Source organism: Aspergillus ibericus, assembly GCF_003184845.1.
Source record: "Aspergillus ibericus CBS 121593 unplaced genomic scaffold BO80scaffold_14, whole genome shotgun sequence".
In the NCBI taxonomy this organism is placed as follows: domain Eukaryota; kingdom Fungi; phylum Ascomycota; class Eurotiomycetes; order Eurotiales; family Aspergillaceae; genus Aspergillus; species Aspergillus ibericus.
In genome coordinates, this window is record NW_020292112.1 from 397,611 (window position 1) to 410,430 (window position 12,820).

At 54.0% G+C, this 12,820-nt stretch overlaps 5 protein-coding genes across 5 annotated transcripts; 2 read left to right on the forward strand and 3 right to left on the reverse strand.

Moving 5' to 3' along the window:
• Positions 1-75: 75 nt before the first annotated feature.
• Positions 76-1,235, reverse strand: BO80DRAFT_443970 (substrate-binding domain of hmg-CoA reductase; the record flags this gene model as incomplete). The annotated part of the gene is made up of 2 exons (XM_025721399.1): positions 76-902; positions 962-1,235. The coding sequence occupies 2 exons, from the start codon at positions 1,233-1,235 to the stop codon at positions 76-78; spliced, it is 1,101 nt and encodes a 366-aa protein (XP_025576501.1).
• Positions 1,236-1,792: 557 nt separating this feature from the next.
• Positions 1,793-3,136, forward strand: BO80DRAFT_433888 (Gfo/Idh/MocA family protein; the record flags this gene model as incomplete). Its single annotated transcript, XM_025720845.1, has 6 exons — positions 1,793-1,823; positions 1,877-1,902; positions 1,965-2,134; positions 2,190-2,485; positions 2,551-2,999; positions 3,062-3,136. The coding sequence occupies 6 exons, from the start codon at positions 1,793-1,795 to the stop codon at positions 3,134-3,136; spliced, it is 1,047 nt and encodes a 348-aa protein (XP_025576502.1).
• Positions 3,137-4,344: 1,208 nt separating this feature from the next.
• Positions 4,345-5,725, reverse strand: BO80DRAFT_454316 (putative integral membrane protein Pth11-like; the record flags this gene model as incomplete). The annotated part of the gene is made up of 6 exons (XM_025722065.1): positions 4,345-4,837; positions 4,896-5,266; positions 5,320-5,387; positions 5,438-5,474; positions 5,524-5,543; positions 5,599-5,725. The coding sequence occupies 6 exons, from the start codon at positions 5,723-5,725 to the stop codon at positions 4,345-4,347; spliced, it is 1,116 nt and encodes a 371-aa protein (XP_025576503.1).
• A 2,657-nt stretch (positions 5,726-8,382) lies between these two features.
• Positions 8,383-10,187, forward strand: BO80DRAFT_352688 (cytochrome P450; the record flags this gene model as incomplete). Its single annotated transcript, XM_025715632.1, has 5 exons — positions 8,383-8,614; positions 8,686-8,873; positions 8,927-9,051; positions 9,112-9,982; positions 10,056-10,187. The coding sequence occupies 5 exons, from the start codon at positions 8,383-8,385 to the stop codon at positions 10,185-10,187; spliced, it is 1,548 nt and encodes a 515-aa protein (XP_025576504.1).
• Positions 10,188-10,409: 222 nt separating this feature from the next.
• On the reverse strand, positions 10,410-12,426 carry BO80DRAFT_41567 (SDR family oxidoreductase). Its single transcript, XM_025718148.1, has 4 exons — positions 11,719-12,426; positions 11,520-11,647; positions 11,272-11,454; positions 10,410-11,211 (listed from the first exon to the last, which is right to left on the reverse strand). The coding sequence occupies exons 1-4, from the start codon at positions 12,014-12,016 to the stop codon at positions 10,633-10,635; spliced, it is 1,188 nt and encodes a 395-aa protein (XP_025576505.1). The 5' UTR covers positions 12,017-12,426; the 3' UTR covers positions 10,410-10,632.
• Between the last annotated feature and the right edge of the window lie 394 nt (positions 12,427-12,820).

Here is a 12,820-nt window from a genome sequence, read left to right on the forward strand (position 1 = left end):
CCTGCATCGTTTTCAAAAGCGATTCATCGACCTATCTTATCATTCCGGGGCCATCCAATAGTCTACCTATCTATCTCACATCTTCGACTCCGGCCTTAGTTCGGCCTCCCCCCGCGCCAACCGCGCATGACTCCGAGCAAAGGTATTCGTCACGACGGATGAAGTCGTACTGACCTCTAGGGCCAGAGCAAATGCGGCGATACACCCGGCCAACTGGAGCTTGCCTCCGGGTCCATCGCATTGCATGATCCGCAACGCTTCCTGTTGGGTAGCGTATACAGTGCCCCCTCCCACCACCCCCACCGGAAGAGAGGGGAAGTAGAGACTCAGCGTCACTCGCTGCACCTCGGTATCATACTCCGGAGTTAGATGGGCCCACGAGGCATCTGTGATGCTTGCCGCATCTTGACCCGTGGCGATGAAGATTGCGGCCAACACATTGGCAACGTTGATGTTGCTGCCATGTTGTCCGTTACGGATGGAGGCTTCCTGGACCATCTGGAGAAAATCATAGATGTGTGCGGACGAGCAGCCCAAAATTTGCTGGCAAGCCGAGTCGGATAGCGATGTCCAGGCCGTGACTTCAACTCCCCGGGCCGCCGTCACATTCCCCCAGGACGGCTTTTTGTCCGAGGACATTTGGCCTTCCACATAGGACTCTACAATTCCGTATTCGCTAGCCAGGGTTCTCGACACCCAGGCGCAGACATGCTCGGTAGCTATCGTCACCATATTCTGTCCCGATGCATCCCCGCATGCGAAGCTGAAGAGGGTATGGACACAGTGCCCGATCGTATACGGGGTCACACTTTGCAGGCGGAGGTGCTTGCTGGTGGTTTCGGCGACTTGTGCAAAGGACTCTTTCAGATGAGGGAGTGCGTGCGCAAACTGAAACGCATCCCCTTGGCTTTTGAAACGAAAGAACGGACAGCGCTTCATGGAGTCCTGTCCTGTCACGAACTCGACCCGCCGCACGCATTAATAGCCTTGCATCCTCGACAACAGCTGGCAATCAGGGCCGCCTCGGTGGTTGCCATGGGTGCACATATCTCCTTGTCGTGCCCGGGGAACGTGCGAATATGTAGAGGTCCAGCTAATCCAACGGGGACATGCGTATAGCCGATGAAGTTCTCGATCTTTACCTGGAAAGGATCTTGATCGTGTCGAGTGATGTGTTCGACCTTGGATAGAAACTGGTCGAATTTGGCCTTGGTTTTAGCTGAAGGAGGTGCCATGGATTCCAAACCACACAGAGGGAGGGCTCTTTGATGCTGGTCCAGAAGGGATGGAACACATTGTGCACAAAGAGACTAATATACTTGGAGACACTGCCATCCGATCAAGGATTATTTTCGCGGAAAAACCTTGGCATATCACGATTGGGGTGAACGATCCAGAATATCTTTCTCTACCTCGGATCATTGAAGCAATTGTTCCAGGCAATTAGGTGATTTAGCTTTCCACCTGCCCTGTTCCAACGTTCAAGGTTTCCCATGGGTCTGAATGCGCAGACCCAGCTGCTGGCGGACTGGACCATCAGGAATATCGAAAGCCACCCCGATAAACAATGAGAATTGTCTTGGTGTTGTTAGCCGGTGGATGAAACGGATTGCATCATCGTGCATGGGAAATCTGCAGCTGGACGAAGCCGGCTTTGACGCAACTACACCTGTCGGCTACTTAAGGCCCTCTGGAGACCGGTTTTCCCCTCCCTTGAACCAGTCCCTCAATCCGGACAGGACCCTGTAGACAAGTCTAGACTCGCGCCCGAGGACCAAAGCTGGCTCTCATCATGCCCATTGGAGTTGCCCTGATCGGAGCAGGTATGTTGACCCGAGTACCCTGTTGCTGTGCCATCCTGATTGCTGGTATCCAGGCCTGTTCATGCAGGATGCCCACTTGGTATGTCCCCATCAACACTCTAGCCGTAAAAGCCAAAGTCTAAGCTTACTCCATCCACTCAGCCGGGAATTCAGGCTTCTCCCGACCTCGAGCTCAAGGCTGTATATTCCCGATCCCTCAAGTCGGCGGCCGGAATTGCGACCGACCTGCAGCTGGGTCGGTATGCAGACGACACCAACCAAGGTCTACCCCACCTCCTCGAGCGCGCGGACATCCAAGCAGTTATCATCGCGTATGTAAACCTCGTGTGTTCGCCTATGGCGCTCTAATCCCAAGTCTGCTTGTAGTCTGCCCATCACGAAGCAAGCCCACTACGTCCGGGCCGCCTTATCGGCTGGCAAGCATGTCCTGTCGGAAAAGCCCATCGCCAAAGATATTGCAGAAGCTGTGAGCTTGATCCAATGGTACAGGTCTGAAATTGCGCCCAAGGGCATCACCTGGGCGGTGGCAGAGAACTGGCGATACCTGGATACCGTGCGATACGGTCGAAAACATCTCGGGCAACTGAGAAAGATCCGGCAATTTCGCACCCAAGTATACGTCGACTGCCGACCGGGGCATTTCGAATATTGGAACTATGTAGGTGAGTTTTACAGAGCTATCGTGATGGTTGTGTTCTTGGGGTAGCTTTCTGATCATTCGGCTTAGAGGTACCCTGGCGTCAGAAACCCGATCATCAAGGGGGCCTAATTCTCGATCTCGGCGTACATCACCTCGCTGCCACGCGGTATCTGCTTGGATCTGAACGCATCACGCGTGTTAATGCGCTGGTTGCCGCGTTGGACGGCGCTCTGCCTCCTGCGGACACAGTTGATGCCATTTTCCAGACTGAGTCGGGCGCTCAGGGCACTTTCACGTTTTCCACCTGCTCCAGTCTCCAGAAAGACACGGGGTATGCGGTTGTCGGCGAAAACGGGAACTTGCGAGTGCAGAATGAAGTAGTTACCGTCCAGATTAACGGGAAGGATGATGTGAAGAAGCTCCCAGTTGAGCGTCTAGCAGTGGTCAACGAAGTCAAGGCTTGGGCGGAGGCACTGGCAAAGGGGACTGTGCCGCCCGAGCAGCGACCAGAAGAAGCATTGGCGGATTTGGAACTGGTAAGGCGCAGTGGTTGCACAAGAATCATCCACCCACGCCGGCTTGGCTAACCTGCAATCAGGTCGAACTTATCCTGAAAAGCGGTCATGAGAACGGGGCGCCTCAATTCCCTCAGCACCAGAGGATTAATGCATAAAGCGCCAGCGATCGTTCATGCTTCTTGATTTCACCGTCACAATGTGCGACCTAACCACAGCAGCTAAGAACATGCACATTGCATACCAAGGAGCGGGTCTAATGCAAGTGCATTCACACGCAGATTGTTCCAAGTATCAACTTTCAGGATAGGGGAATGAGGGTGGCAAATCCTTCGTACTTATATGAGGCGAAGCGCCTGGTTGATAGGTAGATAGCCTTGTTCCTCTGTTTCGGGGGATGGAACCCACTTCTCCTGCATCCTTATGCAGCAATCATGCATAATATTATAGTCGACTTAAGTACAGACTTAGTAAGACGGTCATCTCCGCGGGCTGCCTAGTCACCAAGTACAATTCGCGCAGTATCTATGGCACCCGATGGTGTCATTTCACGTAGCGCAACTAACATAATATGCTTGATACTAGAGACTAGAGCCGCAGTAGTCAGCGAATAGCCTATATTGCTAGCTAGCTAGCTAGCCCCTATTACCGACCCCTAGAGGCCCATGCAGCAGCAAACACAAATCGCGACTCGGACGATCGATCCGTACCTAAGTAACTCACTACATAGGCCGACTTCCGACTACCAGTCAATAGCCCGATTAAACCCGAAAACATCGGGATTTGATTACGGGATGAGCAAGTATCCTGGCGTATCGTGCACGTGTGGGTGCGGATATGTCTATCACATTGATGCATTTGTTGCTCAGGGAGTAAGGGTACTAGATAGATAGTTTGGTGGATGGGGGTTTCGGGCGTGGAATATTCTTGGCCTTGCCATGTGTACTCCGTATGATGTGTCGTAGATCGACAGTTTCAGTTCGTCATCTCTTGGGTCTAACCTTGGGGTTAATTGTAATTCTCCCGCATATGATAGATAGGGTGGCGCGAGTTCGTAGTCGATTAAGCTTTCGATTGTATCTACATAGTACAGTCATGTCTGGGTCGATCTTGATTGCGTGGCTTGCCCCGCCTTGTTAGTGTGCATGGTTCTTTCCATGGCTGGGGATATCGATGTTGAAGCTTCAGGCACACGTCATGTGAGGATGGGGTGAAATGAAGAGTTGGTACAAAGAAAGGGAAAATATGAAGAGAAGGAGGGAATATAGAGTCACAGAAACGTATATACCGAGGAAAAATAAAGGGGAGAGAGGGAATGGCAAGCGGAAGAGAAAGAAGATGCCGGGTATAGAATCATTCAAGTGCTTCAAGAGGAATTCACCGTCGCGACTGAGCGAGGGTGATCAAAAGAATGCGCGGCTCGGATATAATCCGGACTGACTTCGACGTTCGTCTCGATTTCCGTATGAGCGTAAATCTTTCCCGCGGGAACAATGATCCGCTCCTCGCTGGTGTTTCGCTCGATCTGGGTGCCCGTCACCGTTTCCGCCTCTCCTCGGGTCTCCAGCACACTCATGCCGAACACATGTTCGCGGACCCGGGAGAAGCCCGATGCATACCGCTTCGCTCCGTTGTCGCTCGACCATCCACTGTAACCCTTGTTCGAGCTGTATTCGCCAATCAACCGGGGGAGGAAACGGGAGGCAATGGCCTTGAAGGAGGGGATGGAGGAGGCCAGGATGCCGACGTTGATTTCGATTGCCGACCAGTACATGGCACCGCTGATGGCGAAGGTGGAGTCGGATGAGGTCAGCATTGCGGGGATGTAGGTGATTCGGATGATGGAAGAGATGCATGCGCTGGAAAGGAGCTGTGAGAAAGATGACATGCGGAGTGGAGGACATGGGATTCACGTACAATAAACCTAGGCAAAGGATGCCGCCGAGGGCCAGCTTCTGTTTTGCCGGCATGTGCAGGTTCAAGATGACCCGGATCGGGAGGGAGTAGGTGATCAGATCAGTGACAATGTTCAACGCCGCATTGGCGAGGTAGAAGACATTGATCGTCACGCAGTGACCGGGAATGCTAGTATTCCAGGCCCGAGCAATGGGATGGCACTGGAAGGCAGCAGTCAGGACGAAGGAGGTTGCCTGGCAGGCCACCACACACATCATAATGAGAGACAAGCGCGTGAGCTGCTTATCTCCCAGTCGGGTGTAAAACCAGCAGACCGAGGTCTTGATGAAGCCCAGACAGGCTAAATAAAACATCGAGCTCAGCCAGACGACCTGATGTAAAGCATCAGCACCCGTCCAATGAAGACTTAGTTAGGGCCACGTACGAAAGCATATGTTATCAAACCATCTGGGTTCACATCATCCAAGTGTTTCCCCATGCCATGCTTGACGGCTGCTCATTGTTAGTGCCACCTCCGATGCAGGGAGTTGAGTGGGCCTTGCCGACTATAGTGACAGATGTAAACGCCCATGAAAGAAGCTGGATGAGGGTCAGCTGTGTCAGATGAATCTGAAACCACTTTGCTTACGCAGGCGCCAATAATCAGATCTTCCGGAATTGGTCAGTCACACACTGAACAGAAAGCGGGTGCGCATATACTTACAGTCATCCAAGCCCATTCGCTTCAAGACATAGATCCGAGCAAACAGCCGCAAACAGATGACCACAAAGCTCAGGATCGCAAAACTGATGGCAACACCAGCTATTATTGGACCCTTTGATTCCGCCATCTTTACGGTCCAAACGGACAACTATGGGCAAGGCGCAAGGAGATGATGGGTGGTTTGGGATTTCACAAGGTCTTATATATCAGCTGCTGGGCATTTCATGCGATCTCCCATGCATGTACATACACACACTTTTGAGGGGGCTGCTCCAGATTTGTGAGTCGACGATTAGGTTGCGATTTAAGCGGGAGGCGATCTTGCACATGCGCCATCGCGATCCTTGCTGCATCGAGTGCCCCTGGCAGCCCAGCATCCCTCCCATGTTGGAGGTACTGATGACCAGTGGCGTTTCCCTAAAAGGGAAACCGAGGGGGAAATCCTCAGGCGCATCAAGATTCAGCTAGCGATTTTGGAAGAAAAGGAGAAAAAGCAAGACCTCTGCCGACGAATATTTGGGCCCTCGGAATGCACGGAGTGGTGGCATTTTGTAGCCCACATCCTGGGTGGTGGTCATCTGCATTGGTCTCCGCTTCTCGAATCTGATACAGAAAATACGTCGGCGAACCTATCGCTCCACGATTGGCCCGAGGTGCCGCTGGGAAGCCTGTCGCACTCGCCCCAGGTACGTACGTGTTTTAGTCTGTCATTGGCCACCGTCGACAAGAATAGCACCCGGGAGCGATCGTCAATGACGGGTCATATATCCGGAGGGGATCGCGACAATCAACATGGGGTATGACGTCCTGTTAACATGGCATGGCTGACCACCACGTTATCATCAGACGCTGCAACAGTGAGACGGCACCAACCCATAAACATGGCCATGACCTGGCCAACCCGGATTTTAACAACCACCACCACTGCTACAGTTATTACCGGTCAGCCATCGGGGTGGCCAGGACAAGGTGGAAGTATGTTCCGACGCTATTCGCTCAGTAAACGACCGGTGTCTGAGCAGGGCGAGTTCATGTTGTGGGCTTTCCTCCAACCGGGTTAGGGTAAGAACTAGGGACGAGTCCTGAGCGCGACACCGACCCACTGCTGAGTGGCCAAGTCTAGAATCTCCTAGACGGCGAATAGTCTACTCCGAGGCCCGGACTACAGGCGTAGCCAATGCGTGCAGGATCAGATCCTGGTCGCTCGTATTCTTCCCGGGTAGTCAAGAGCAATTGTTCATTGGACGCCCTGGTGCTCGGAGGCAAGTACTTTGGTCAATAGATCAGATTGAAAGAATTTTCCTGATTTCGAGGAGACCTTTCGGCATGCGTATGCACCGACTTATGGGGAGTCACGGATGGGCCGTATTTGGAGACTGGAAGAAACTAGGGCGGTTCAAACTTCAATCAAGTGGATTTGGGCCGTGCGCCCAACCCATTGTCGCTGCGTCGCTGCCATCACCTGAAAGTTGAAACGGTAAACCGGCTGGAATACGGGGTAGGTAGACGCTCGATGGAGGATGGACAATAATGTCCGCATTATAGCCATAAAAGGTCGATCCTATACACCACTGATCAAATTCTCACACAATGCTGGCATCGACAACCGCTTTGTTGTCCTTTCTCGGCGAGTTAATTTCCCTTCCGCCAACCCCCCGGTACACCCGGAAAGAGTCGATAGTGTACTCCGTATGTCGCTAAGAATTGACCCAAGGCAACGAACCAGTCGCTATCTGGCGGGTTTAATTTCCCACGGAGGACGCCGTCCGTCGTACTTGCTCTTGGTCTTTGCATTTGCCTGCAATCTGCCAGTTCAGTGTAGGCGAGGGTTATGGACGGTGCCGATCGCGGCCCATACGAGGGCCGGTGCGAGAGTTAGTCTGCGTTAGGGCCTGCTAGGGGCTGCCCGCGGCGGATCCGGCGCCCGGCCGACTCCTTCACGGTGGACCGCAATTTCTCCAAGATTGAAGGACACAAAAGTACGTCAAACCAGTCGAGCAGATAGCAGGAGGCGGAATCTCGGCTATCATCCTCATTATGCTTGCTCCCGATGTCTGATCGGGGAGTAGATAATACCTAGGACAGCCAGCCTGCGGGGGGACATCACGAAACCGGGGCGGAGAGATGGTTCTTTCAATTTTTCAACCTGCCATGACGGTCTGGACTCATGACATGATGACATCGGCCGGCCATGAACGGCTTAAGTAGCAGTCTGTAACAGTCTCTGACAAGTGACAACTGCCACCGAGAGCTTAATTGCGACCAATGGTGTCCGGAGTCCGGACAGTCCACATAGTGTCCAGGCAACCCCTCCATTCCAGACACTAGGAGCCTGGGAGGCTTGGGAGCCGTTGGGGCCCTAAACCCTCGTCCAGCTTTTTTCCGGTTCAGCAAAGCCAACCACTTTCTCGCCCCGCACCAGCATTCTCCATCACGGACGGGCTGCCCATCGCTTGCCAATGGCTCCGGCTTGGTTGGATCGACATTCATCCACCGTTCACTCACACCAATGCAGTAGGTATGATAGTCTAGCTCTTGTTCTCCTCGGATGGAGTCCCGGGAAAATACCAGACGGCGCACGCTGTCCACCGGGACCAGCTTTCGAAGTCGTCTGATTCGCTGTCTAGCCACGCTCATGTCAGGAGACAGGGCAACAAGATGGCGGTGTTGAGCTTTGGACGGATCTAAGACAGAAGGCCGCTTGGGGAAGATGAGCATGCTTAAGAGCTCCGGGCCTCTCTCCATTCCGTCGACTAGTCGCCTGCTTGTTCGTCAATCGCAACAATGGGCATCGGCGCAGACCTTCTGGCCAAGGTCACCGTGACCAACGTGATTCTGGGTCTGCTGGCCTATGTCATCCTCCAATTCGTGCGCCAGATTGTCTATTACCACTTTTTCCATCCATTGTCCAAATTCCCGGGACCATTCTGGGGTGGGGTGACCCGGCTCTGGATCGCATGGCATAACGTGCGATCGACCGAATTACAGACGGTCTACAAACTCACACAAAAATATGGTATGCAGCACCGTTCGGTCTTGAGGCTGAAACATGATGACATGTCTAAAGCTTGACTCCGTCATATGCAGGCCCCGTAGTACGGATCACGCCCACGCTCCTGCTTGTCAGCGATCCCCAGAAGCTCCCGGATATCTACCACCGCAATGCAGACAAAACGGGCCACTACATTACCGGATCCTTTGGCGAAACCGAGTCCTTGTTCAACATGCGCTCACATAAGACGCATGCGGCGTTTCGAAAGCACGTCGCGGGCCCCGTATGCTCGCCCTCACAGCCCCCTCAGCAACCACTCGGCTAATGTCCATGCAGTACAGCTTCACCAGCGTCAAGAGGATGGAGCCATTGCTGGATGCCCACATTGACCATTGGCTGCAGAAAGTCGACGAGAGGTACGCCCGTACGGGCGCCACATTCGACTTCTCATGGTGGGCTGTGTAAGTGGCCCCGGCCGGAGATCACCTCACAGGCTGTACTAACGAATTTCGTCATCGCAGTTATATGGCATACGATATTATTAGCGAGGTTGGGTTTGGCGCACCCTTCGGATTTGTCGAGCAGGGACAGGATGTTGGCGGTCTGGTTCAGGGGTTCCACGATGGACTGCCGGCGTTTGGATTCCTGGCGCGCCTTCACCCCTTCACCAGCTGGATGAAGACGACTTTCATGAAGAAGTACCTGGTGGCGACTCCCGAAGACGACTCGGGCATTGGCGTTCTGATGCGCTTCCGCGACCGACTCATCGACCAACGGTTGCGTGACCTCGAACAGAAAAAGGATATCGGCCGCGTCGATCTGCTACAAACCTTCCTGGAGGCCCGAACCGAGGAGGGCAAGCCCCTGGATATGGAGTATATTCGTGCGGAGGTTCTGCTTGTCCTGCTGGCGGGGGCGGATACCACAGGCACAGTCTTCCAGGCCCTGGTGCATAACCTCCTGACACACCCCGAGGTGTATGAACGGATGATCGCAGAAATCGACGATGCTGCCCAGAAGGGCCTGATCAGCACCATGCCCCAGTACGACGAGATCGTGGATCACCTGCCCTACTATGTTGCGTGTGTGCGCGAGACCTTGCGCCTCAACCCGCCTGCCCCAAACATTTTCCCTAGGTATGTATCGGAACCCGGCATCGAACTGTACGGCCAGTTCGCGCCCGCGGGAACTGAAATCTCCGCCAATCCGTGGATTGTTCAGCGGGACCCGAGGGTCTTCGGTGACGATGCGAGCGAGTTCCACCCTGAACGATGGCTCGCTCCGGAGCGGGCCAAAGTGTTCAATAAGTATATGTTCACCTTCGGATACGGGACCCGGGTGTGCTTGGGAAAGGATATTGCCATGATGGAGCTCTTCAAGGGACCGTTGCAGGTAAGCTTGTGTCTCGTTTCCTCCATCCCAGCAGCTGGTGATCTGTCTGATATCCGACTAATTCATCTCGCAGCTCTTCCGCCACTACAAGCTCCATATTGTCCCGGACAAGCCCTCCGCCCGATTCGTGATCAAGGGAGGCGTTGGTTTCTGGCGAGATATGTGGATGACGATTGAGAGGCGACCAGCGGTCAAAGCGATGTAACTGGCAAGCATTTAGTCAGTCTATAGATCGTCTTTTATCTCGGAGCGGGAGCCTATTGTACTCTGTCAACATCGTGAGCATGAACCTGTAGTTCCCCCAGTCGTAGACTGCTGCCCTTGCACCCGGCTCAGCGTCTCGTCTTGCCGGGGTAGGAAGACTACGTCTCAGGCCCTGGGTGAGGCGTTACGGGCGGCCAGGATTCACTTCGCCTGGGCCAGGCCAGTCACCTGATCCCTCTCCTCCTACGCATCCTCCTCCCTCCTTCCTCCTTCCTCCTTCCTCCTTCTCCTCATTACCATCATCACCATCTCAGAGGAATACGAGTATGGACATACTATTCCCTGCCCGGGCTGAAAAAGCCTGATATCATTTGTTCGAATCTGAATTACTTGGTCACCAAATCCGCATGCCTTCCTGCAGAACCCCATAATAACTTCGGAGCCCCCTAGAGCATAATCTTCGCCTTTCGTACCCGTTCAAAGGCCGTATGCCACGACATGGCTGTATCCATTTCTTCCTCAAATCCCAACGCCCGCGCCCGAGTCAAGTCAAATGGTCGATCAAAGTCCATCAACCGCAGACTGCCCATCCGAGCCCCCGTGTTGTGCATGCTGCGGTAGATGACGTCCTCTTTCAAGCCCCGATCCCGACACAGTGCCTGGAGTCTCTCCCAATTTTGATCCATATACACCGTCGGGTGTAGACTGGCCTCGTTCGGTCCAACACCTTCCAGGCCGAAATACGCCGCTAGGGCCGGCCACCGCTCCGACCACGACACGGGCCTGGCACTATCCGCAATATTGAACGCGCGAGTATGAACCTTCTCCCGCGGCTGCATCGAGGCATGGATACAAAACCGCGCGATAATGTCCTGATTCGAGTCAGTGGATAGTAACCGCCAGGTGGTCTCGTTGCCGGGAAAGGGGACCCGCGCGCCCTCTCCTTCAAGCTCCCGGTAGAGGCTGAGATAGATGCCCATGGTTTGAGCCATGCAGTTGGCATTGCCGAATGGGGCAACTCCGACCTGGGGACGAGTTAGTGCAAGTTCTGCAGTGACAAGACGCACGCCAGCGTGGGGGCATACTATCACGTCCGGACGGACTTCACACCATGACCAGCGCTTCCCGGTGGATAGCTCCTGTAGAAGATCGACTTCATGGTAGTAGAACAGGTCCTGAGCATATTCTGCGGGCACGCGAGGGAGGTCTTCTTTCAAGGGAACCTGATCCCGGAAAGGGAATTTGTCGAGTAAGTAGACCCCGTAAGCCTGATGGATCCTGTTCGTTAATATAATAGGTGCTCGCCTTTGACATACGGCCTATGGTTACTTGCCTTGGTGCCTGTGATGAGCGTGACGAACGACAGCTTGGACGAGAGCGTCTCCAGTGTCTGAACGGCAGCACGAAGCATCTCCTTGTTCAGACGGCATTCATCTGCGGGGACATCGCTGGCGCGATATGCTGATGTTGAGCACGGTTAGCACACCGACCAGAAGCCGTGACAGGGAATGAACAGCGATCGACGCCCTCACCCGCATAGTAAACATGGCTGATCGTCTCGGCAGAGGGGATCTTCTCCGCCAGGGTCTTCCCCAGCACTGCGTCATCGCTCACCAAGAGGTCCACGCCGGAGACGATCTGGAGACGATCGTCCGTTGGCCACTGGGCCTCATCGGGCGTGAACGCACGGTTCGCAACGGCGGTGACTTTGGAGAAGGTTCCGGGGGCGGGGTAGTCAGACAACAGTTGGTTGACGAGGGCCCAGCCGTTGATGCCGGAGCAGCCAAACACAATGGCATGGTGGCCAAGAGACGGTGGTGATTGCGGCATAATGAGTCTGCTTCTGGGTGTCAGGGGTCAGATTGAGTGTTGACGAGAGAACACCACGCAATGCTGCAGGTATTAAGGGAGGAGGTAGTACAAACCCCAGCGGACTCCCTAGATGGCTTCTCTTGCTAGTGCGGAGTAGCTACAATCGGCCGATTGACATCAGACCATGGTCGTGGGGACAGTAATCGGCTTGTGCCTCCGCGGCACCAGATCTCGGACGATGTCCGACGCCGTTACTTTTGAGCTTCGAAGCCGGACCAGAGCTTCCAGGGATTCTTCCTTGCAGGTCACTGCAGGTCTGGAGCTAACGCTACATAACGAATCTAATGGAAGGTAGCAGACAGAACTATAACTGACCCTCGAATCAGAGGAGAAAGGCAGTCTGAGGGCCTAGGGGGGCAATTACCACGTTCTCTCTCCGGCACACCTCAGCTCCCATCGGCCAACTTCCTGACGTGACAGGCGGGGAAGTCTTTGATAAGTCGATTAATTTAATATAACAAGGGCCAAGGGCCAAGGCGCCTTTTTACAAGTGCGAAGGGGCTTCGAAGTTCAGCCACTCAGATCGCGCGCTTCCTTCCGACTCCTGCCGTGGATCTTTGGCCGAATTGAAGTCACCATTCCTGGATTCCCTGGTGTGAAATCCAAGGGCCGGTCAAAGAGCTGTCCGAAATTGCTTCAGATCTCTAAACCCGATGGCAAAGATAAAACGACAATCGATATCAAATAAGAGGACAAAAGATTGGTCTTGAGAATAACAGCTACACAGTAGGAGGACATCACAGCTTTCGCTTCACGAGCCAG

Bases quoted from the DNA above. Each gene is read 5' to 3' on its own strand.
- BO80DRAFT_41567 (XM_025718148.1), bottom strand. From the start codon at position 12,016: ATGCCGCAATCACCACCGTCTCTTGGCCACCATGCCATTGTGTTTGGC. The intron at 11,648-11,718 runs GTGAGGGCGTCG...GCTCAACATCAG, and splicing joins CAGCCATGTTTACTATGCGG to CATATCGCGCCAGCGATGTC. The intron at 11,212-11,271 runs GTATGCCCCCAC...ACTCGTCCCCAG, and splicing joins AAGTCCGTCCGGACGTGATA to GTCGGAGTTGCCCCATTCGG.